The following is a 23,242-nucleotide window of genomic DNA, read 5'->3' as shown; positions in this document are numbered from 1 at the left end:
TAGGAGCAACTTTTGCCAACTGGCTATTTCTGAACTGGGGTAGCCTGGCCTCTGCATTCCATGCATTAGGGACCTCAGGACTGGATTATTGCAATGCACTGCATGAGAGTCTGCCCATAGGCTCAATCCCAAATCTCCAGAATGCAATGGCTAGACTACCGATGGGGGCAAATGGCTGCTAGCATATAACACCTCTGTTAAAACATGTACACTGGCTGCTCATCTGCTGGGCCAAGTATCAAGGTTCCTGCATTAATATACAAATCCCTGAATACCTTGAGTCAGGGATACCTTAAGGATTGCCTGAGCCCTTACATCCCAGCTCAATCACTGAGGTCATCCAGAGGAACACTGTTAGTTGTCCCCTGTATTACAGAGGCCCAGCAGGTCTCAACTAGAAGTTGGGCATTTAGTGTCATCACACCCATGCTGCGGAAGAGCCTTCCAACAGAAATTAGGTTGGTATCCTTGCCTTCTGAAGTCTCTTGAAGAATTTTTAAAATGTCAACAGGCCTGTTCATCAGTTTACGCTTTTCAGGTGCACCTGTCTTTTTCATGATCATTTGGAATGGTTTTAACAGCATTTTCTTTCTCTTGTAAATTTTGTTCCATGCTGCCCTCCTATGAGACTATAAATATTTTTATAAATAAAACCAAACGCAAATTGGGGGAAGAGGCATAGCTGTAATAGTTGAGAGTATGAGAGCCTCATGGTTTTCCTCATCCCCTGCCACAATGTCATCAGGAAGTGGTTCGTGAGGCAGGGCTGTGTAACCCTCCCCTATTCGCTGTATGCTGCTGGCTCCCCGTTCTTTGGCTACAGCCACACATGATTCTGGCAGTGCTGCACAGCCTAGAAGGGAGAGAAGAGAGAAATTAGATCCAAACCCAAAAGAGGCAAGGCAGACATTCTGTAGTGGATGAAGGTACAGAAGCTACCTGGGAACTTCAGGGTCTCTGCAGTTTCTGTGTTGGGGGCATGTGAAGGCTCTGGTTTAACAGCTCAAAGTGGAATTGTGGGAAATGGTTGCATTTATAGACTGCAAGTGCCGCAAAAGCCCAATCTTATTACACCCTTTCACCAGCACCTCCTGTGCCAATTCCACGCAATATATACTGTAATGAGAGTGGCTTCCATGGGATTCCAAGCTGTTGGTAGCGATTGACAGACGGAAACTTTTGAAACATTGCAGCTAGCTTTGTTTTTCTGTGCTGGGAGGGGTGTTTCACATGCCTACTAATAAACAGAAAAACACTAAAACATCACACAATGGTTTTATATCCATCTATCTATCTCACAGATGCGAAGAAGAATGATGACTTTTATTTTTACAATATGCCTAAAGACTTCACCCCCAAATGCCTTTGTCAATTGGTTTTTACCTTGTTTCTTAGGGCTTGTCCGCACTTGCACTTGTCCCCTTGCCTAGAAAGCATGGGTCCAAGTGGCTTTCCACTTGCCCCACCACTTTCTCCAGGAAAGCCTGCTCTTTAGTGCTGAATTGGAACAAATGTTAATCTGTGGAAAAACTGATGTTCGCTCTGATTCAGTGGTAAAGATTGGGTTTTCCCAGGGGAAAGCGGCAGGGCAAGCAGATGACCCCTTAGTGAACCAATCTCAAAGCTTTCTGTTGTCAAAGACCAGTAGGGCAAAATCCTGGCATCTGGAGATAGATTTCTTCTTTTGGCACATTACAGACCCAAAGAACCAACACTCCATTCTCACCTTGCATTCCTCAGCAGTGCTCAAGCTGGAGCACCAATAAGTGGGGCCCTGGGCACAGGCAGTAGTTCCTGGAAAAGGCTCCGCAGCCAGGCAGGCTCCTAGTTCCTGTTAGCAAGGAAAAAACTTGCAGAGGGTTAGAATAGATGATGGTGTCCCTTCCAAATCTACAATTCTATGAAGAGAAGAGGGAGAGCTGTCCATGCTGCTTGGCACCTTTACTTGACATAATGTGTTCACCTTTGCTGCTAAAAATTTCCCGTTTCCATATAGGGATAGTATCAATTGGGGGCTTCTGTGGGAGATTCTGAGATGGTTAGAATGGCTTGAAAAGGGGTTTTCCCACTCCCCCCCTCTTCTTTCTCTATAGATTCAAGGAGCTATAGAAGACCACCACCCTGATGTTTCTAGCAGCACCCGTTTGGCTTTTCATCTTCCTCTTTTGCATTGATTGCTTTACAGGTCATCTTAAGCTTTAGTATCTGACAACTCCCCATATCTGAATTTGGTTCTTCTGGCCATCACTTAAGAGTACCTGCCAGAAGGGCAATGACCAAATGTCAGTACAGCACACAGGAGTAAGCAAGGCATGCTGTACTTGCGGAAAGTTTTGTTATGTTCAGGAGAGCGTCTGCTGTTTAGTTGGGGACTGATCCACATGTCCTGCTTGTGTCCAGAAGCTGAGTGTCAGCTTGCTACACTTTGAAAATGCTTTCCAAACCCTCCATGCTGTGCTCCTCAACAATAACATCTGAAAATGTTATACCAACAGTGAGCAATGTGAAATTGAATGTTGTTGGTCTATCAAGGACAATAGCCTCGTACCTGGCATGTCCTCTGGGCGCTCCAAGGCTTGGAAAGCAGTAGGAACAACTTTGGCTCATGCTGATCAATGAAGCTTTTGCACTACAAAACAGGAGGAAGAGAGGTAAATATTGAGCCACTGCTCATCTGGCCCCTTTGGATGGAGCATGCCCACCTTCTCCGGGTGGCTTGGCCACCTGTGCACAGAGGGTTGTTAGTGGAGTATTAAGACTGGCTATTTCACTATCTATTGTCCATGGGCTGGTACAAGTGAAGTTGGGTACAAATAGAAAATAGGAACCATCCCTCTCCCCACTGTTTAATAATAATAACCACAACAACATTGAGACTTTGGAGTCTTATGATTGCCCCCAATCTGTGCTCCCATCATGTCTTTCTCATGGGCAAGGCTAGTCAATATGGTACGCAGATGTTGGGCTGCAACTCCCTTTGTCCCTGATAATTGGCCATTCTGGCTGGGATTGATGTGAGTTAAAAAAAATCTAGAGGGCACCAAGTTGGGTAAGGCTGTTTTATAAGTGGCAGTAATTAGTCCGTCTCCTAGATGTTTACAGTGATGGGAGTTGTAGTCCAAACTATCTGGAGGGCACCAGGTTGAGGAAGGCTGATGTAATTGTGAAGAGTCCCCAAGTAGAATTTAGGGAAGCTGTGATCTTGTCCTTACTCTCTCACTGCCTGTTAAGCATTGGGCTACTTCCCAGCATATCTATGGAAGACCACCCTCCTTCAAATCCCTCAAAATTCACCTCTATCACAACTTCTTAGCCTCCCCATATCCTGCTGAAACAGAAGCCTAACTGAACAGACACAGGTTCTTTTTGTTTAGTTCAGCCTCCCCTCTGACAAACCCAGTGAGGTGCCCTCCAGATATCGTTAGACTACAATTCCTAGTGTGGTTTAATGGTTAAGAGTGTTGGACTAGAATCTGGGAGACCAGGGTTCAAATCCCCACTCAGCCATGAAGCTCACTGGGTGACCTTAAGCCACTCATAACCTAACCAACCTCACCTGGTTGTTGTGAGGCAACTGTGGGGAGGAGAACTATGTATTCCACCTTGAGCTCCTTGGAGGAAAGCGGGGATATAAATATAATAAAAAGACTCATCATCATCATCCCCAGCCAGCATAGCCAACGGTTAGGGATGATGGGAGTTGTAGTCTAATAACTGTTGGAAGGCGCCAGGGTCCCAGATTGTGACTGATGTGACACGGGGCAATCCACACTCATTCCTTGCTGCATCAGAGTCAGAAAGAAGCAGTGGCATAAAGGGATGTGGTGAGGGTCCTGGGCCTCTTCCCCCAGCTAGGAGGACAAGGAAGGCCTTGCAGTGTTCATCTCCTGCCATGTTTGTTGGGAACTGGCATTTGCATATTGTTAGCAATACTTTGAAGAAGACTGTGGCTTTCTGCTCTTTAGGGTAACTCACCTCCTCCCAGCTCCGAAAGGTGTTGCTGCAGGCTGCCAACAGAGCTGCTTCCATTTCAGTCCTGCTGCTGTTGGGCTTGAGGGTTGCCTTCACCTGGGTCTGGAGAGCCAGGCAGGCCTGGCAGCTGGCAGCTGGGCCAGAGAGTGACAGTGGAGGGGTCTCTGCAAGGGGGAAAAGCACAAAGAGGCAGGGCACTCTCCTGGCTATGGAGCAGTGCAGTGTTCTACACACACACACACCTCTCTTGGCTAGAGACGAATTAGGAATGTTTTAAGGACTCTGAAGTGTGCAGCTGATTTGAGAAGTAATGCATCAAACTGGCAAAGTACAGTTTACTCCTGCGTTTTGGATAAGATACTGCAAACACAGATTAAAAACCCAGCCCTGGGAACGCAGAGAATGCACAGGAAACAGGAGTGTGAATCGAGCCAGCCTCTGCTTTCTAAAAACTCTTTGTTGTTCCTAGAATCGTATGCAAAGCTGGTTTGCCCATTGTATAGAAGAGCCGGGCTTGCATACCAATTGTCATTCCATTGCTAGGGCATCTCTAGGCTGTCACTATTGGGGGGAGCGATTCAGGCGCATACGGAGAAAATCTAGTTTGCCAGTACTGTATTAAAGTGAATGAAAGCTATCATCCTAGTACAAGTCTACTTGGGAGAGAAAAAAATACAGACTTCTTTGCAAGTGGGTAAGTGACATGATAATGCATTGAAAAGTGTGGAATAATGCAATGGTTAATGGGAAGTTGTGCAAACATCACACAAACCGATCAGGATGGAGGTTCAATAAAGACCAGGCAGAATCTTAAATTCTGGCTTCTGCTGGTTTAATCCAGGCCTTGGTGTGAAGCAGGGCCAGTGAGAGATGTGGCCTAGGGAGAGTTTTGAGGGCCACATATTTGGCCCCTGGTCTTGATTTTCTGACCCTTGCCTTAGCCTTATGTGGCCTGTAGAGGAGCAGAAGTGAGTATGTGGCCAGGCTGCTTCTTGTTCTGGATGGCAAGCTGTTACGCACAGAACCAGCCAAAATGATGGAAACTGTCCAGAAATTCCTCAGAGTGACAAAAATAATCAATTACCACAAAACACTAGTTACAGGTAGGTAGCCATGTTGGTCTGCCGTATTCAAAACAAAATAAAATAAAAAATAAAAAATTCCTTCCAGTAGCACCTTAGAGACCAACTAAGCATGCACACGAAAGCTCACACCAATGACAAACGTAATTTGTTTCTAAGGTGCTACTGGAAGGAATTTGTTTATTTTTTAAAATTTTGTTTCCACAAAACACTAGCGTTTGATCCCAAAACATCAGCTAGCCCACCAATGTTTTAAGTTTTCTGTACCTGGGCCACAGTTTTCGTCTGTGGCACACATGAGCATCATCCCGCAGATCAGGTTTGGCCCTATCTTGCCCAGAATCGCGTCCACGACGATCACCGTGTATCTCTCCATCAAGCACTGGCACATCCCAGCAGTGGCTCCTGGTGCAAAGCGGCAGAGCTGCGCCATGGATTTGCCAATAGCATCCTAAGGAAGAAGACAAAGGACTTGTGGCGAAGTTAGTGGCCTGCCCTGCATCTGAATCCAGACTGAGATACATCAATCTTAACTTGAAAGCTGCTGCCTGTCTGAGCCTTGCAGTTTAGGACACATGAAGGTGGACTTGAGGAAGATACCAAGAATCATCTCAAGGTTTTATTCACAAGGCCAGTTAGGGTTGTTGGGGGGGGGGGGCAGTGGCCTCCAGCTCAATGGGGGGCCCCAATTTAGACAATTTTCAGCATTCAGTAAGTTTCACAGCTGTTCATATCAAATTGTGACAGGCACTCTCAGCTAAGAACTGTAAATTTAAGCAAATCAGATGTGGGTTTTTTCTGATATAGATTTTGCCATATACTGTACTTAATATCAGCTGTAAGCTGTGCTTTATTTCCTGGGAGTACTAAAAGGGTTCGCAGCACTGGCACCTCTCCCCACCATGTTACAAGTGTGGCACTTGCTGTAACAGCTTCATGATGAGTACTGGCGCCTTTGTTCCAGAAAAAAAGCACACTGTGACATTGCATGAAAGCAGGATTTCCCCTCAACAATTAGAAATAATGCTAAAAAATAATAATGTAGAAATAAAAAGCATTCAAATAATTTCTCATACTGTCCTATTTTGTTTTCATGTCATCATTTTTTCATGGCTTTGTTCATTCTGGATAAAGGCTTCAAAAGCCAGAAAGTGGCCTGGAAGGGCCTGTTTACAGGATGTGCATAGAATTTATTAGTCCTGCTGGATCAAAGGTCCATCTAGTTCAGATTCCCCACAGTGGTGCCTTTGGGAAGCCTGCAAGCAGGGCTGGAAGCCAGCAACTGCACTTAGCAGCATGTGTAGCATATAACAACTATGGCCACTAGTTACTGATACACTAAAAGCCAACTACTGCTGCATGGACTTTTCTATGTCACTTTTAAAGGAATCTAAATCGGCGGCCTTTGCCACATATTTTCGCTATTATGTGACAGGACTCCTTCCTTTCCACTTTATCCACATTTTGCCAGCTCAGTTTTGGCTAAGTTGCCACAAAAGAGGCTGAAAAGACAAAGACCTGCCCAGTCCACTCATCCCTGGAGCTTCTATTCCACCTTTTCTATCCATTAAACTTTTCGCCTCCTGAGCTTTGATTGCAGACACTTTCACAAGCTTAACGCTGAGGTCCAGAAACATTAAAAAAATAAATAAAAGAACAATTTAGAGTCTCATGATGTTGCCTTCTGGACCAGAGTTTGGATGTGTAAAGCAGCCTTCTTCAGATGTTTCAGACCAAAATGTCCATCAGACCCAGTATCTTCCACAATAGGACTGTGATGTCTGGGGCTGATGAGCATCGTGTTGGCGAAGGGTGAATTAAGGCACAAAGAAAGGAGAATACGATACCTTGGGGAGGCTGGATTCAATCCGGCCTACAAGGTTCTTGCACAGCCAACAGTGAGGCAAAACATAACGCCAGGGCCAAGGGAAGAGCAGCTCCTCCTTGGGGTTATCCTGGGAAAAGAAATAGTAGGAATAAGTCTTGTAGCAGGTTGGCACAGAAAGTAATCAACAAAGGTGCTAAAGAGCAGGTCTCATTTTGGGAACATTTAATGCCCTGTTCTTACTGAAGCATAAATGATCCACCTTCAGCTGCTTCATTGCACCCACCTGAGGGGCCTCATAGCTCTGCCTTCAAATATACTATGCCTGTTATAGCACACTCCCCCCCCCCCCCCCCGCTTTGCCATTTATGTACCAACTAGTTGGCCCTGCCATGTGTTGCGGTGACTCAGTTTGTTAAATGGAGCCTCAAAGTTCCACTTCATACTCCCCTCACCTTCAGAGTCCCCCTGTTTTTCGCGTGTTATGTTTACATAGGCACATCCCTGTGTCTCCCCCCACCCTGTTCTGACCCATTACCTATCCCTGCCCCCTATTCTGCCCCCACCCCACCCCCATGCAGGCTCCTACCTCTGTTGGAATTCAGTTCAGCGGTTACGGAGGAAGGGTGTTACATCCGCACACGCAGTGGGAACATTTTAATATTTAGATGATAGATAGATAGATAGATAGATAGATAGATAGATAGATAGATAGATAGATAGGCCTATTGATTCTCCTACCAACCCACCCACTGGACTCTTTCTCTGCCCATTCTCCCCTGCATTTACCTCAGTCCTCTTCCTTTCTATCTCTGGCCTCCAGCATTGCCCACTGCAGGGCTGCTGTAACTGGGTGCTTAGCATCTTTTTAGTAGTATTTGTTGCCTTATAATGGTTTCAAAGTGGCTCTATATATGCTCTTGTGCCCCACCCTGTGAAAAGGTTTCTCTAAAACGCAGGATATGTATGTATGTATGTATGTATGTATGTATGTATGTATGTATGTATGGTCAAAGGCCTGGAAACAATGCCTTATGAGGAACGGCTTAGGGAGCTGGGCATGTTTAGCCTGGAGAAGAGAAGGTTAAGGGGTAATATGATAGCCATGTTCAAATATATAAAAGGATGTAATATAGAGGAGGGAGAAAGGTTGTTTTCTGCTGCTCCAGAGAAGCGGACACGGAGCAATGGATTCAAACTACAAGAAAGAAGATTCCACCTAAACATTAGGAAGGACTTCCTGACAGTAAGAGCTGTTCGACAGTGGAATTTGCTGCCAAGGAGTGTGGTGGAGTCTCCTTCTTTGGAGGTCTTTAAGTGGAGGCTTGACAGCCATCTGTCAGGAATGCTTTGATGGTGTTTCCTGCTTGGCAGGGGGTTGGACTGGATGGCCCTTGTGGTCTCTTCCAACTCTGATTCTATGATTCTATGCTTTATGAAGCACCTTTTCTTCCAAGAAGCCCAAAGTGCTCTTCAGTTAATCCCCATAACAACCCCGTGTAGTAGGCCTACTGTAAGTTAAGCAGTAACTGGCCCAACCTCAGTGAATGTCATGACTGAATAGGGATTTTTGCCCTGGTTTTCCAGGTCCTAGTTTGACACTCTCTAGCCACTACAACACACTGGCTCTCTTTTGAAACCATTATAATTTTATTTTGATGGGAAAGTAGAATGGAGTAGGATGCAAGGTGCTTTCCTAGTCAACTGCTTAGATCAGCCTTCTCTAATCCAATGCCCTCCAGATGTTTGTGGGTTGTACTACAAAACAGATGGAGGTTACCATGTTGTGGAAGGCTGGCTTAGGGGTTCATACAATTTTCTTCCACTGGACTGGAGTTCATGTCATCAGAAGGGGCTCCTTACCTGGGTCTTGTTGTTGGGCATAATAAAAGCTTTGCCTCGCAGCAGCTGGATCTGTTCTGCCATCTTTTGAACCAGCGTACCAAAGATGTCCTCGCTCTCCAATGGGTCAGACTGGCAGAGGCCAAACTTTGCGCATACAGCATTGGGTTGCTGAAGGGCAGAAGGGGTAAGGCATGAGAAAAGAAAAATCCCCCTCCAGTTGCCCTACTCTGAAAGGCAAGGCAGAGGGATGCCCACCAAGTGGCCTGATTTTCCAGGCAAAGTCCCAGAATTACGAAAGCTTCTGATTTGATCTTGGAATGTCCCTATTTCTCCCGCTGGCTGCCACGAAGGAGCATCCTGATTCCTGTTGCCTCTCCATGGCTACTGCTGCCAGACTCACATGCAGGAAGAAAGGGGGAGATGAGCAGAGTGAAAATAAGTCTCCGAGGTGTTTTTTTTTTTAATGATTCCAGCATCCACATCTAATCTTTCCTCTTTCTAAAATATATTTACTGCATTTATTTTTTATTTTTGAATACATTTATTGGTGTGTGTGTTTCTTTTCATAAAACAAATTTTCTGATAGAAATTTGATTTGCAGGGGGGAGACACAAAAATGGGAGGGGGTCAGTTGTGTGTGGGGGGGGTGAAAAATGTTCCTATTTTAATCTGAGGAATGCTGGAGGGTATGAAGAGATGGTCCATGAAGCACAGGCCCTAGGGAAGTTTTCCTGCACACGCCCCATTGAAATGTACAAGAACTTCCCAGTGGATTGGACCAGATGAGTCTGTCAGCTGCTTGGCTGCCCTTTCAGGACATCCAAAACCAACTGCCTCGTGAGAGAGCAGCCTCTGCTTTCTGTCCTTTCTCTCCCTTGCCCTACAGCCACTGTAGTTTGTTATGGAGAAATTATTTGCCATTGATGTGTGTGGGGAAAGGGCCACTTACAATCTGTCCTTCCAAGGCGGTGATGAATAGAGAATAGTAGGTATCCACAAGCTCCTGGCATTTTGGGATTAAGGTCTGAAGTGAAAAAGCCGAGCATTCGTGTCTCAAGTAGTCCTGGATGGCCTTCTGTGTGGGAACAGAAATGTTAAGAGAGTAGAGGGGAGAACATAGGATAATTCCTGGGTGCCAAGATCCAAGTTTGGGGCAAGAGAACCCCAGCAGATACTTTAAACATGCAGCAAAGTAAAGTGTGGAAATATAGGCTGTAACACCTTTAAAATGTGCCCCTCCACATGAGTTCCAAAATGTCCCCTTAAAATGTTTCTTTTCCTTGTTTCCCCAGCATAGGAAAAAGACCACATGTTTCATAAGTTTAAAAAATGGTTTACTTACAAATTCTCCATAGGTGAGAGTCATGTGCTTCAGAAATAGTTATTATACAGGGAGTGAAACTTTGCCTAGTGGTGGAAGTTCCTATAGGAATTCAAGAGCGGCTCATGACCGTCACACGGGTGAGCGGAAGCAATCAAGTAGACTGAAGAACAAAGTTCCTCCCAAGGTGGGGGGAAGTGGGCATAGCTTACACTATGGTATTAACCTCTTCATACATTAAATAGACATGATGTTGGTTATATGCGGCTGGTTACCCCACACATAGGAAAAGCCTGCTGGATCAGGCCAATAGACCACCTAGTCCAGCATTCTGTTCTCTTCTTTTAAAGCCTTATTATTATTATTATTATTATTATTATTATTATTATTATTATTATTATTATTATTATTGTGGTCCACCGACCCATAACATGGATTCAGAATAAAATACAGATTCATACAGACAACCCCCAGGGAAGGGAGACCGAAGCATTATTTGTTTAGTCATGGGCATGTTTATATTTGATTTGTATGACTATTGAAAGAAACTTTGCCACGGCCACTGTGATATCATTGGACTTGTCGTCCAGAAGATATTTGGTATAGTAGGCTTCAGATTGACCTGGCCGATTTGCCAATACATAGTGGGTGTGTGCAGAACTTCATTTCACCCAACACTCAGCTTCATTGGATGTTTCTGAGTTCTAGTGTCTGGGAGCTATTTGGGCCCCTTTAACAGCACCACCCTACACGTTTACTCTTAAGTAAGAACCGCTGAATTTAGTGACACTTACTCCCAGGTAAATAAATGAGTATACTGTATAGGGTTTCAGCCTGAAACCCACATGTTTTAGACTGCAGATGCATAATGGGTTATTTTTATTTACAGGATTCTCCATGGTATAAACGGAAATCTGGGTTAAATGTCAACAAAAGGTACAGTCTAAATGCTGCTGCAGCAAAAAAAAGACAACCACCTTGTGGGCAGCAGCAGCAGCAGCAGCAGCAGCAGCACTAATTCCACACAATTCCAGCTACCTGGGTTACCTTAAAGGTTGACTCCTTAGCCATGCGAACAAGGATGGTAACAATCTCTTTGCAGTCTGCACAAGTGTCTTCCTGGAGGAGAAATTAAGGAAATGAGGGCAACCTGAAAATGGTGCTGTCACAAAACCCTGGGTCACGGGCAGAAAGTGGGCAGACAACCACTAGGCTTCTTGACACAGCAACCCAATATGCCAAAGACAGAGATAGTGCAGCTTTCCCCAACTAACCCCGCCCCAAAGTTTTAAGTTCCTGCACTGAAGTCAAGTCAGAGGAGAGAGAGAGAGAAGAGAACAGAAGAGAACAGCAGTTACTCACTTGGGTGGCACTGTTCCATCCAGCCTGCATGCAGTGTTCCCAAGCACCACACTGGATGGCCGTCACTAGGTTCTTGCACCAATAGGTAGGACCTTTGGCACATTCATCCTCAATGGAAATCTTGCCAGCCAGCACTAGAAAAGGGCAGAGAAGGACAGGCCTTTGTGAGCAGCATTTTAATGTGGGCAGAATAATTTTGTTACTTGGTTTGGTGGGAAGCGGTCTGGAGGTCAGTCTGGAATCTGCATGACACATGTGATCCTTTCCAAACCTGTGATCCTGTATATGTGAGGTTAGAATACACCTGTCACCTGCATATTAAAGAGTGAGCGCTATTGCCTTAGAGACAAATGAGGAGCCCTTTCCCCCACCTCACCTGACTGGATGGTACATCATCCTAGGATGGAGAATAATAGGCCATGGGAGGTCTGTGTAGGTGAGAATTGGGCTGATTTGGGAAACGGGAAAGACGGAGACATGTCTTGCTCTGTGCTGGACTTGGGGCTCCCCTGGAAACCTGATGGGGAAGCAAATCTGCTGAGGTGTTAATGCTGCAAACCCTTCCATCCTATGCTCAGGTATATAGGTAAACAGGTAAAGGTAAAAGACCCCTGAGCAGTTAAGTCCAGTTAAAGGTGACTATAGCTTCAGGCCAAAGGAGCCGGCATTTGTCCACAGACTATATACATGAAAATAAAACCACATATTATAAAGAAACCACAGTCTCTGTTGACCATGCCAAGGAATCTGAACCCTGGATAAGCACTGGAACTCCCAAAGTCTCCTTCTGCTCAAGGAATAGGGTACACACAACAATGTGCTCATCTTAAAGTCAGGTCTCTGTAGACCACAGGAGGCAGTGCAATGAAATCTCAGTTGACGCACTTGAAAAGCCAGGGAGGGAAACAATTTCAGTCTTTCCAATGTTTGCAGCTCAGGCTCTCCTAGACTCATTTTCCTCAGATGAGGAGGGGCATCAGGGCATGGTTGAGAAATTCTACCACTTAGGTTGTTTACTCAGGTTTGTCAAATATTTGGAGTGGAAGCAAAAGAGGCTGCCTGATTTGCAAGCCAGCTGTGGCCAGAGATTCTTTGGGACTCCTAGCGCAGGAGCAGGCAACAGTCCTCGACCTCACCAGGCTCCAGAGGGTGTGGACTCAACCCTACCAGTTGCCCTTACCTTGCCTTCTGTTGCACTCTTATTTCTTCCATTTTAATCCCTCCTTTCCTCCAAGGAGCTCAGGGTAGCAGTGCCTGCATCTCCCCCACTCAACAAGTTTGTGTGATAGGTTAGCCTGGGCGAGTGTGACCGGCTCATGGCTTAACTGGCTCTGTGAGGATTTGAATCTGTGTCTTTCTCCAGTCCTAGCCCAACACTCGAACCATTACAACATGCTGTCTTTCTGGTGCTTCCTATAAACAAGACACTAGGAGAGGGAGGTAATTCAGCGAGGAGTAAGCTAGATTCTTTATGGCTGGAGCTATTGGGTTTTGTCAGGAACCAGACTCAGCCCCCATCCAGTGAAGGCTACACCTGCCCTGTGGGTGACTTGCCTCTGTTGTCTGGTATCAGGCATAGAGGAAGCTACCTTATCCTGATTCAGAACATCAGCTCATCTAGCTCAATTAATCTATACCAGGCACGTCCAACAGGTAGATTGTGATCTACCAGTAGATCACTGGATGTCTGTGGTAGATCACTGCTAGATCATTGGCACCCCTAAAAAAAGCTCACCCAAAATTTTCCTCCTCCCTAAAAAAGCTGAACTATGACCTGAAGTCCTAAACAAAAATGGGCCTCCCTCCCTCCTAAAAGAAGCTCAACAAGTTTGACCTAACCCCCCCCAAAAATACAGGGCTTCCCTTCCTTAAAAAAACTCAACTGCTTTGACCATAGCTGCCAAGTTATCCCTTTTTTTAAGGGATTTTCCCTTATGCTGAATAGGCTTCCTCGCGAGAAAAGGGAAAACTTGGCAGCTATGGCTTTGACCTGAACCCCCAAAAGGGGGTAGATCACTCCCAGTTTTTAACTCTGTGAGTAGATCAGAGTCTCTTGGGAGTTGGCCACCCCTGATCTATACTGACCAGTAATACAAATAAAATTTGTTTGCCCTCCTTAATTAAAGTTTATTATCATCTACTCTTGCAGTCTGCTTATTTTGGGTCCTTTTTTTAAAAACTGGTTTTTTTACCTATATTTTCATAAATTTATTATACCGGTATATACTATTTTATTGCAAATTTTTGCATATTTTATACTATTGTAAGTAATTCACTTAGAATTTTTAAAAAATTGTTGTTGTTGTTGTTTAATCGTTAAGTCGTGTCCGACTCTTCGTGACCCCATGGACCTTTTAAAATAAATTGACATTAATAAATGATAAAAAATTAAAGAACACTATGCAAACCAATGGAGGTAGTGCGCACCTAGCATGACCAGTAGCCATTGATATCCCCCATGAATTTGTCTAATTCTCCTTTAAAGCCACTAAGTCAGTGGTGATCACTGGCTCCTGTGTGAGTGAGTACCAGTGAGGTACCTGAACAAGTTACTTATCTTATCTGTCCCGAATCTTCCAACATTCTATTTGAAGTTCTAATGGCCATGGGGAAAAGGATGGCCCACCCTCCTCCTGCCCCTTCCCCAGTGCTTACCAGCAGGACCTCCACACAGCAGAGTGACGAGAAGCAGGTGCCACATGGTTGTGCTATGTAAAGACCCCTGGATATGTTTCTCTTTTATAGTTCTGCTGTAGAAGGAGGGGCTTGTGTGGCACCAGTGGAGAACATCTGCAGAGATCCTGCCCAGCTGAAAGCATCATGTTACTGACACATCTAGAGTTACACTCACGCTCAAGCTTGACTTCCTGTTGGGCATGTAGCCCCTCAATTCTGAGGTGTGGTGAGGAACTAGAGTTACGGGTACTTCTAACTCTGCTACAATGGAGGCCCTGATCGGTGACATAACATGAAGATACAGCCCTGAATTAGTTGGCACATAGAATCATAGAATCATAGAGTTGGAAGAGACCACAAGGGCCATCCAGTCCAACCTCCTGCCAAGCAGGAAACACCATCAAAGCATTCTTGATAGATGGCTGTCAAGCCTCTGCTTAAAGACCTCCAAAGAAGGAGACTCCACCACACTCCTTGGCAGCAAATTCCACTGCCACATATTATTCAGTTCCACATATTATTCAGTTCCGAATTACAGTCCATTCCTGCAACCATTCCAGTCCTAGGAACCCTTCAACTCTTCTATTCTGATGCTTCCACACCAGCTGGTTAGTCTGGAATGGGCATAGTGTCTTATTTGTTTTTCACAGAACGTTTCTCTGTCTCTCCTTCCTCTCAGGACTTAAAAAAATGCTGGAAAATATTTATTATTATTATTATTATTATTATTATTATTATTATTAACCACCCTATACCCGCAGGTATAGTCAGAAAATTGACTCTTACGTGCATTTTTATGTGGTAAATATGACCTTCAGTCTACATTGAAGATTATTCTTGATCCCAAGCCCTCTTGTCTCCCTCATATTCTTACTGTTTCCCCCCTGCAGGACTGATCTGTAGTCTTGTGTAAAATAAAAAAATTCCTTCAGTAGCACCTTAAAGACCAACTAAGTTTTTATTTTGGTATGAGCTTTCGTGTGCATGCACACTTCTTCAGATACAGTGAAATGGAAGTTTCATCTACAGCTTCTTCAGATACAGTGAAATGGAAGTTTCATCTACAGCTATCAGTCAGTCAATCACCCATTTCCACCACCCTTCTGAGTGATCCCCCCTCCCCATCCCCACCCCTCCCCACCCCTTCTCTACATAAGTGCCTGGAAACTTCCATAAGTGCCTGGAAACTTCGATCCAGACCAACACGGCTACCTACCTGTAGTCTTGTGGATATGCCAGACTTGGGCTCCCCCATCTCATGTGGGGAGCAGGTGTCACCAGTAAACTCCATAATTAATAATGGCTTAGCTTTCATAGAACACTTGGAATGTTAAATGTTCAACACTGAGTGGTTTAACAATCAACCCTGGGAACTCTGCAAATTGTAGTTCTTTGAGGGAAATAAGGGTCCCCCAGGATCCTTAAAAAGCTACAGTTCCAGGATTTTTTTTGGGGGGGGGAGTCACAGTTGCTTAAAATTGTATAGTGGTACTTCTAGTAGTGCAAATGAGGCCTAAGAAGACCACCTGCTGACTTCTGGTTCATCTGCTCATCATTTTTCTACACTGATTCTTAGATATAGGGTTCATCCAGGTATTTACAGTGTCATAGGATTTGCTACGCAATTTGGCTGCTTGTTGCTTTACCTCTTTGATGACTGGAACTACAGCACTCGAAAAGGAGGCTGGGCTATGTGAGGAATGTAGCAGCACATTCTAGAATCAAGGTTGGGCGAAGACTTTCTTGTTGTGTGGATGTATTTGATTCCCACCAGGAGTACAACTGCTCTTGGCTTTTCCTCTTTTAGCTGAGTGGGACTCTTGAGAGGAGGCTTATGCAACTAAGCAAATAGGACCTGAATAGAGCCATTCATCCCTTCCTGGACTGGATGACGAGACCATCATCAGCCTCTCCAGCAATGAGCATTATTCTGGGACTGGAGGCTGTTTGCTGAAGAGGGCAGGGACCCTCTTCCCAGATTGCCATGTTCCAAACCTCCTCTTAACTTAAAAAAAATGTGCATGTATGTGCAAATTGTGCAACACTGATGTCACACACCTATTCTATAAATGCCTCCCTTCTCCTCGTGATTTATTTCTTGAACTAATGGCAACTAAGGTAAATAAACCAAAATAAAAACGTAGGCCTTGCCCCACACAAGGAAAACAAGAGTACAGGAGAAGGGGTGTGTGTGTGTCAGGGACTGGACAGAGGAGCTCCCCAGCTTGAACCTTCCAGAGAAGAAGAAGACAGTATAGATTTACAAAAGTGGTTTGTGGGAGGTCACAGCTCAGAGGTAGATGAGGGACGAAGTTGGGATATAGTGGGAGAGGAGGAGGCAGAGCCAGAGCAGCTGGCTGACATGTTATCACTAGAAAGCATTCCAGACCCCCCCCCTCTCCCAGAACCTGGTGAGCATTGAAAGTAAGAGAGCAAAGGCTTGGAGACAAATGGCCCTAAGCGGCCACCGTAAGTGGGGTGGAGATTATTTGGACCAACACAATTACTCCAAGAGGCAACATTTCTATGCCTCTCTCTATGAATATTTAATAAAAGACCTTGGTAAGAACTTTCATTGCCTATCTATTCCTGGCAGCCTACCGGGGGGGGGGGGTCCCATGATGCCTGACAGGGGCAGATCAGTGTGAGTGTACAATAAAGTTTGCAGCTTTGAGATTCAGGGTGGATTAAAAAAGAAAATATTGGTTGACGTTCTCCTTGGTTAGGGATAGGTTTTGGGTTAGGTTTAAGATTAGGGTTGGGTAAGCATTAGGGTTAGAGTTAAAGTTGTTGTTAGGGTTGGGTAAGGATTGGGATTAGGATTAGGGTTAGCATTTTAGGATTAGGATTAGTTTTAGGGTTATTCTCAGGGTTAGTGTTATTCTCAGGGTTAGGGTTGCCTTAGGGTTAGGGGTTAGGTTAGGGTTAGGGTTGGATAAGGGTTAGGGTTGCCTGATCCCTGATGATGCCTGATCATCTTACCTGTCTCCTGAGAAATCTCTATGTGGGACAAGAAGCTACAGTTAGAACTGGATATGGAATAACTGATTGGTTCAAAATTGGGAAAGGGGTACGACAAGGCTGTATATTGTCTCCCTGCTTAAAGGTAAAGGGGACCCCTGACCATTAGGTCCAGTCGTGACCGACTCTGGGGTTGCGGGCTCATCTCGCATTATTGGCCGAGGGAGCCAGCGTATAGCTTCCAGGTCATGTGGCCAGCATGACAAAGCCGCTTCTGGCAAACCAGAGCAGCACATGGAAACGCCGTTTACCTTCCCGCTGTAGCGGTTCCTATTTATCTACTTGCATTTTGACGTGCTTTCGAACTGCTAGGTGGGCAGGAGCTGGGACCAAGCAACGGGAGCTCACCCCGTCACAGGGATTCGAACCGCCGACCTTCTGATTGGCAAGCCCTAGGCTCAGTGGTTTAACCACAGCGCCACCTGGGTCCCGTCTCCCTGCTTATTTAACTTATATATGCAGAATTCATCATGAGAAAGGCTGGACTGGATGAATCCCAAGCCAGAATTAAGATTGCCGGAAGAAATATCAACAACCTCAGATACGCTGATAACACAACCTTGATGGCAGAAAGTGAGGAGGAATTAAAGAACCTTTTAATGAGGGTGAAAGAGGAGAGTGCAAAATATGGTCTGAAGCTTAACATAAAAAAAACTAAGATCATGGCCACTGATCCCATCACCTCCTGGCAAATAGAAGGGGAAGAAATGGAGGCAGTGAGAGATTTTACTTTCTTAGGTTCCATGATCACTGCAGATGGTGACAGCAGTCACGAAATTAAAAGAAACCTGCTTCTTGGGAGAAGACATCACCTTGCCGACAAAGGTCCGTATAGTTAAAGCTATGGTTTTCCCAGTAGTGATGTATGGAAGTGGAAGAGGAAGGGGGCAGGAGATCAGTGGAGGCTCAGGAGTTGTGGGCGGGCGGTGTGCCATTGTCCAGGAGGGACGCAAGGTGCGTGGTTTCTCTGCCGGGCAAGGTGCAAAGCCCTTCTTTCGCACTCTTTGATCCACCCACCCACCTCTGCCTGCACAAAAACTATCTTCCCACCCCTCACGTTTTTCTAGGGACAGCTGGCAACCATAGGCACAATGCAGTCTACTGAAACATAGGGTTCGCTGCCTCCCCCAATCAGTCAAAACAAAGGGGGAAGGAGGCAGGAGATGGGGGAGGCTCGGGAATTGCGGGCAGCGCGCAGTTGCCCAAGAGGGGTGCAAGGTGCGAGGTTTCTCTACTGGGCAAGGTGCGGAGGGGTGAGATGACTTCGATGCCCTCGGCCAACTGGAGCTGCGGCAGAGTTGGCACGGAGCCAGGCAGCTGAACGTGAGAGAGTGCATGAACGAGAGCGTGTCCCCAATGGCTGGGAACTGCAGACGTCAAATTGATTTTTTTCTGTTCCACTCTCAAACATCCAGGGGAGCAAACTGCACTCTGCCCCTTGGGTGCACGCAGGCTCTGCGCTGCCTCCCCCCCCCCAGCAATAGGGTGGCTGAGTGGGAGGGGGCAGGCAGTGCTTTTTGTGAAACTGGCATCTTGATTTTTCTTAAAACATTCTCATTTTTTTTGTCCAAATGCCTTAGCCACTTAACCTGACAAAATGATTTTTTTTCCAGCATGGATACAAATGAAATAAAGAAAATGTGCTTGGGCCCGGGGTCTTTTGCCTCACCACCCCCACTATTGACTCCCTGTTGCTAATCAGCTTTTTTAAAAAAAGTGTCCGCGGATTCATTGAAAAAAATCTGGTAACCATACCTTAGAGTTAGGGATAAGGGGACCCCCCTTACCGTCAGGTCCAGTCATGACCGACTCTGGGGTTGCGGTGCTCATCTCATGTTATTGGCCGAGGGAGCCGGCGTACAGCTTCCAGGTCATGTGGCCAGCATGACAAAGCCACTTCTGGCGAACCAGAGCAGCACATGGAAACGCCATATACCTTCCCGTCGGAGCGGTACCTATTTATCTACTTGCACTTTGACATGCTTTCGAACTGCTAGGTTGGCAGGAGCTGGGACCGAGCAATGGGAGCTCACCCCGTCTCAGGGATTCGAACCACTGACCTTCTGATTGGCAAGCCCTAGGCTCTGTGGTTTAACCCACAATGCTTAGGTTTATGGCAAGGGTCTGGGTTTGGGTTCTGTTAGAGTTAGGGTTTGGTGTACGTTTAGGTTTTAGGTTTTAGGGGTGTACCTTGGTGGTGGGAAGTAAATAAAAAGGGGAGACCCCTATTGTTCGGGGTCTCCATCTTGCTTCACCTTGTTGCAGGTGGGGCCCTGTCGCGACAGTATTCTTTCTTTAATAAAGACCAAGCCTACTGGCTGCTGTTTTGCTCTTATATTCTTGGCTGGAGTCTTGTTTTGTCCAAGGCAGCCCTCAAATTTCCGTTAATAAGGGGTAGGGTTATTCTCAGGGTTGGACGTTCGTTCAGCTTCTGAAAAACATTAGAAAACCGGAACATTTAATTCTGGGTTTTCGGCATGCGGGAATGAAGGTTTGACTGTAACACTAACATCTCAGAACAAATGTATATGATCTGTAGAAAACACAACCTGAAAAAAGAGACAAGGCATGTACTTTTGTAAAATAAGAAATTATTTAATAAAAATTATTTTTTAAAAACAGTATTTAAGATCTGGGCAGCCAAGGACAGATATATTTACACATTGTGTGTTTGTGTGTGTGTGTGTGTGTGTGTGTGTGTGTGTGTGTGACAAATTCCAGAGGCACCATCATGTTAGGCTGCAAAAGACTGTAATGGATTGCTTTGCAGCCATGAGAACCCGGAAGTACAGTGCACAGGCAAAGGAACGGCCGGTCTAGGATTGTGCACTTATTTCCGCCCTCTGTCCCTCTGAGCAGGTTTGAAAGAGGAAGAACTTGTAGGCTTCACCCGGAAGCGGAAGTGTTGCGGCAACCTGTTGCGTGTGTGGATCGTTTTGCACCGTTTGAGGAACGGGGGAAGACGCAGCAGAGGCCGGCCGGGGCAGAAGCGACTGCTCTTGCGTGGCGGTAGCGGGGCTGCGGAGCAGCCGCCATGGCAGACGTAACCGCTCGGAGCCTGCAGTACGAGTACAAGGCGGTGAGTGGCGGGCGCGGGGGATGTTAGCAAGGCTATAAATCAGGCTTCTTTCTAATCTTATTGTTAGTGGGCAATATTCACCGTTTGCTCTATTCAGACTACATCCTCTGAAACTTTACTGAAGTCCAGTGGGTCTGTTCTGAATATGGCTACATACAGGGCTTAGGTTTTTTCAACCGGAACTCACCGGAACTGAGTTCCGACCAGAGCAGCGTGTCGGAGACGACGTTGTAATGCGGCCGCAAGGATGCCGGCGGTTGGCATAGCTGCCAAGTTTTCCCTTTTCTCGCGAGGAAGCCTATTCAGCATAAGGGAAAATCCCTTAAAAAAGGGATAACTTGGCAGCTATGGCGGTTGGGTAATCCGCCAGAGAAGCGTTGTTTCCCCCCTACAAAAGGCTTTGGCTCCCCCTAGTATAGTACTTTTTAGGTGCTTTATTATTGTTTCAGAATAAATTATAAAAATGCTGTTGATTGTTAGTATTGTTAATTGTTTATAATATTACAGTACTAGGAAAAAGTTGCTGTTTTTTCCGCCAATAATGAAAAAGCTCTTTTCAACCCCTGACACCCTCGCATTGCAAGCAAGGCAGGCAGGAAGCAACCCAATCTGTTAGGCCAGCTGAGAGGTGGTGCCTATCAGCTTGCATGATGCTGCACTGATCTCTTGGAAGTTGAGCTAGAGGAATTTCTCCTCCCACACCCTCAGTGCTAGCAGTGGCAATTTAAATCTGAAATCTTAGGCGCAGTATACTGCACCAAGAGTTCAGAAACTGCTCGCACTAATGAAATTCCTTGTCACAATACATGCCTAGCTCCATCATCATCCGATGCTGCAGGATGATGATGGATTACAACACCCATCATTCCTGACCATTGGTCATGCTGGTTTGGGCTGATGGCAGTTGTAATCCCAACAAGTTCCAGAGAGCCATAGGTTCCCCCCCTCTGTAGTAAAATAACAGTTGCCCATTTTAATAACAACAGCAGGATTTACATAACATTTTTACTGTTCAAAGCAAATCATATACAAATCTCAGACCAGTTTTTACTATCCCCTTCCTATTGTGGAGAATAGGTGTCTTCCTGATGCTAGCTAGTGAGTTTGAGTCAGCTGAAATCTGACTCACAGATTTTGGGATTGTAACACAAGCTCTTAACCACTACAGCAGGTGCTGTTTTGCAAACTGCTGCTGACAATGATGTGATACCCTAGAGCTGAAGTCATCTATTACTTTTATTCTTGATAGAAGCCAATAATTGTGGGAGGGGTATGGCAAAGGAGGCTCTTCTAATAGCAGAATATTTGACAATGTTTCATTTCCTTCTTCTTAAACTTGAAATTTTTTCTCCCCCTCACGTTGTCTTCTTGATTTTTCCAGAACTCTAATCTTGTACTTCAAGCTGATCGCTCCCTGATTGACAGGACCCGGCGTGATGAACCTACGGGAGAGGTCCTGTCGTTGGTGGGGAAGCTGGAAGGAACTCGAATGGGTGACAAGGCCCAGAGGACCAAACCCCAGATGCAGGAGGAGAGACGAGCAAAGTGGGTGAAGACTATTTAATACGCTCTTTTGTCTGTTGTGTAATAGCTGGCTGAATTCTAGAGTTGGATCCAATAATTGAATGTCTGTGCTTATCATGTTCAGGCCTTTGTCACTAATCATCATCATCAAACCTTTTATTGGCATCAAATACAAACATCCATAACAAATCAATACAGAATTGCCACCTCCCCAGTGGCACAAAACATTTGCCAAAAGAAAAGAGGCAAAGCAGTCTATTGTCACATCTCTAGGTCTCCAGGGAGATCAGACGTCTGCAATGTGTTTCGACGACAAAAAACCAAATAAAGATATTTAGCCACTAACTTGGTGAGCTCCTGATCATTCCCCAGTAATAGAAAATGTATGACCTCCAACTCTGGTTTCCATTTGGGGATGCAGAGTTGATCTAGGAATTGCTGGCAGAGATCAGCATATAGTTTACATTTAAGAACCATATGTGTAAGACTTTCCACCAGGTGGTCTTCGCATGGGCAAATTCTTTCTCCTTCCACTATGCCTGAGAACCTTCCCTAAAGGAGGTTTGATGGATTTGAATTAAACCTGGCCAGCGAAAATGCCTTTCTTTCTTGAGAAGCAAAAATTCAAGATAATTGTGGTTACTTTCATGTGCCCAAGAAAGTTGAAAGTAAAGAGGGGAACATGTTTTATCTGCTGCTACTGTTAGTTCCTGGCGTTCAATATCCCACAACCTAATTTTTATTATAGCATTGGCAGATGGTAGAGACATCGATTGCAAAAGTTCCACTGACAGCCCAAGTTGCTGTACCTTTATGTTAAACTGTTGTAGCTCTGGGGAAAGAAAGGGGGTCTAACAAAACTTCGCTGAGGAGGGGATCTTTATCTGTTGTAAGGCAGATGTTTAACCAGCATAGAATAAATCTCACCAAGGCGACAATCTCTACCTTGTGTTGACCTCCCTCTAGACACAAGGCTGCATAGGGTACACAGTGTGGGACAGCAAAAATCTTAAAAAAGGAAAGAATATCATTCTACCAGCTGGGCAAACCCTAGCAGCCAGACTGGAATTCCATAGAGCAATTGAGCTATAATTTTGGTGTTGAAGACCTTAAGGGCAGAGGGGATATGCGAATTACCTCTTGTTATGAAGAAATGCATTTTCATATAGTTCTCCTTCAAAGTATAGCAAGCTGTGAATTTTAATCCTGTTGTCCATATTCTCCCACACTGCTAATTCCATAATATAACCAAAATGCTTCACGCAGTAGACCAGGGGTCCCAAACTAAGGCCCGGGGGCCAGATGTGGCCCAATCGCCTTCAAAATCCGGCCCGTGGACGGTCCGGGAATCAGCATGTTTTTACATGAGTAGAATGTGTTCTTTTATTTAAAATGCATCTCTGGGTTATTTGTGGGGTCTGCCTGCTGTTTTTACATGAGTAGAATGTGTGCTTTTATTTAAAATGCATCTCTGGGTTATTTGTGGGGCATAGGAATTAATTCATATTTTTTTTCAAAATATAGTCCGGCCCCCC

General features: G+C 45.3%; 2 protein-coding genes across 4 annotated transcripts in view; one reads left to right on the top strand and one right to left on the bottom strand.

The window, feature by feature from the left end:
- Positions 1–672: 672 nt before the first annotated feature.
- SFTPB (surfactant protein B) lies at positions 673–14,195 on the bottom strand. 3 transcript variants are annotated; one of them, XM_035121077.3, is made up of 11 exons: positions 14,063–14,195; positions 11,408–11,541; positions 11,084–11,164; positions 9,674–9,799; positions 8,743–8,892; positions 6,902–7,009; positions 5,322–5,505; positions 3,976–4,136; positions 2,549–2,629; positions 1,727–1,831; positions 673–853 (listed from the first exon to the last, which is right to left on the bottom strand). In XM_035121077.3, the coding sequence occupies exons 1-11, from the start codon at positions 14,106–14,108 to the stop codon at positions 818–820; spliced, it is 1,212 nt and encodes a 403-aa protein (XP_034976968.1). In that variant the 5' UTR covers positions 14,109–14,195; the 3' UTR covers positions 673–817. The 3 variants fall into 3 exon arrangements, with proteins under 3 accessions (XP_034976968.1, XP_034976970.1, XP_034976971.1); XM_035121079.3 differs by having other exon boundaries at positions 11,093–11,164; XM_035121080.3 differs by lacking the exon at positions 14,063–14,195 and adding an exon at positions 11,784–11,891.
- A 5,788-nt stretch (positions 14,196–19,983) lies between these two features.
- The window catches only part of SNRNP200 (small nuclear ribonucleoprotein U5 subunit 200), a 48,189-nt gene continuing 44,930 nt past the window's right edge, over positions 19,984–23,242 (top strand). The window contains exons 1-2 of the mRNA XM_035121076.3: positions 19,984–20,183; positions 21,565–21,728. Coding sequence (XP_034976967.1) covers positions 20,139–20,183; positions 21,565–21,728 — 209 coding nt within the window. The 5' untranslated portion in view covers positions 19,984–20,138. The remainder of the gene's footprint in view (positions 20,184–21,564; positions 21,729–23,242) is intronic.

The sequence above is a fragment of the Zootoca vivipara genome, chromosome 6 (genome assembly GCF_965207765.1).
Source record: "Zootoca vivipara chromosome 6, rZooViv2.hap1.1, whole genome shotgun sequence".
NCBI lineage: Eukaryota > Metazoa > Chordata > Lepidosauria > Squamata > Lacertidae > Zootoca > Zootoca vivipara.
This window is presented reverse-complemented; position numbering and strand designations above follow the sequence as displayed.

Coding starts and splice junctions, on each gene's coding strand:
- SFTPB (XM_035121077.3), bottom strand. CDS start 14,108: ATGTGGCACCTGCTTCTCGTCACTCTGCTGTGTGGAGGTCCTGCTG. Junction 5,506..6,901: donor TTGAATCCAGCCTCCCCAAG/GTATCGTATTCT, acceptor CTTCTTCCTTAG/GATGCTATTGGCAAATCCAT. Junction 2,630..3,975: donor CCTTTCGGAGCTGGGAGGAG/GTGAGTTACCCT, acceptor CCTGTTTTGTAG/TGCAAAAGCTTCATTGATCA.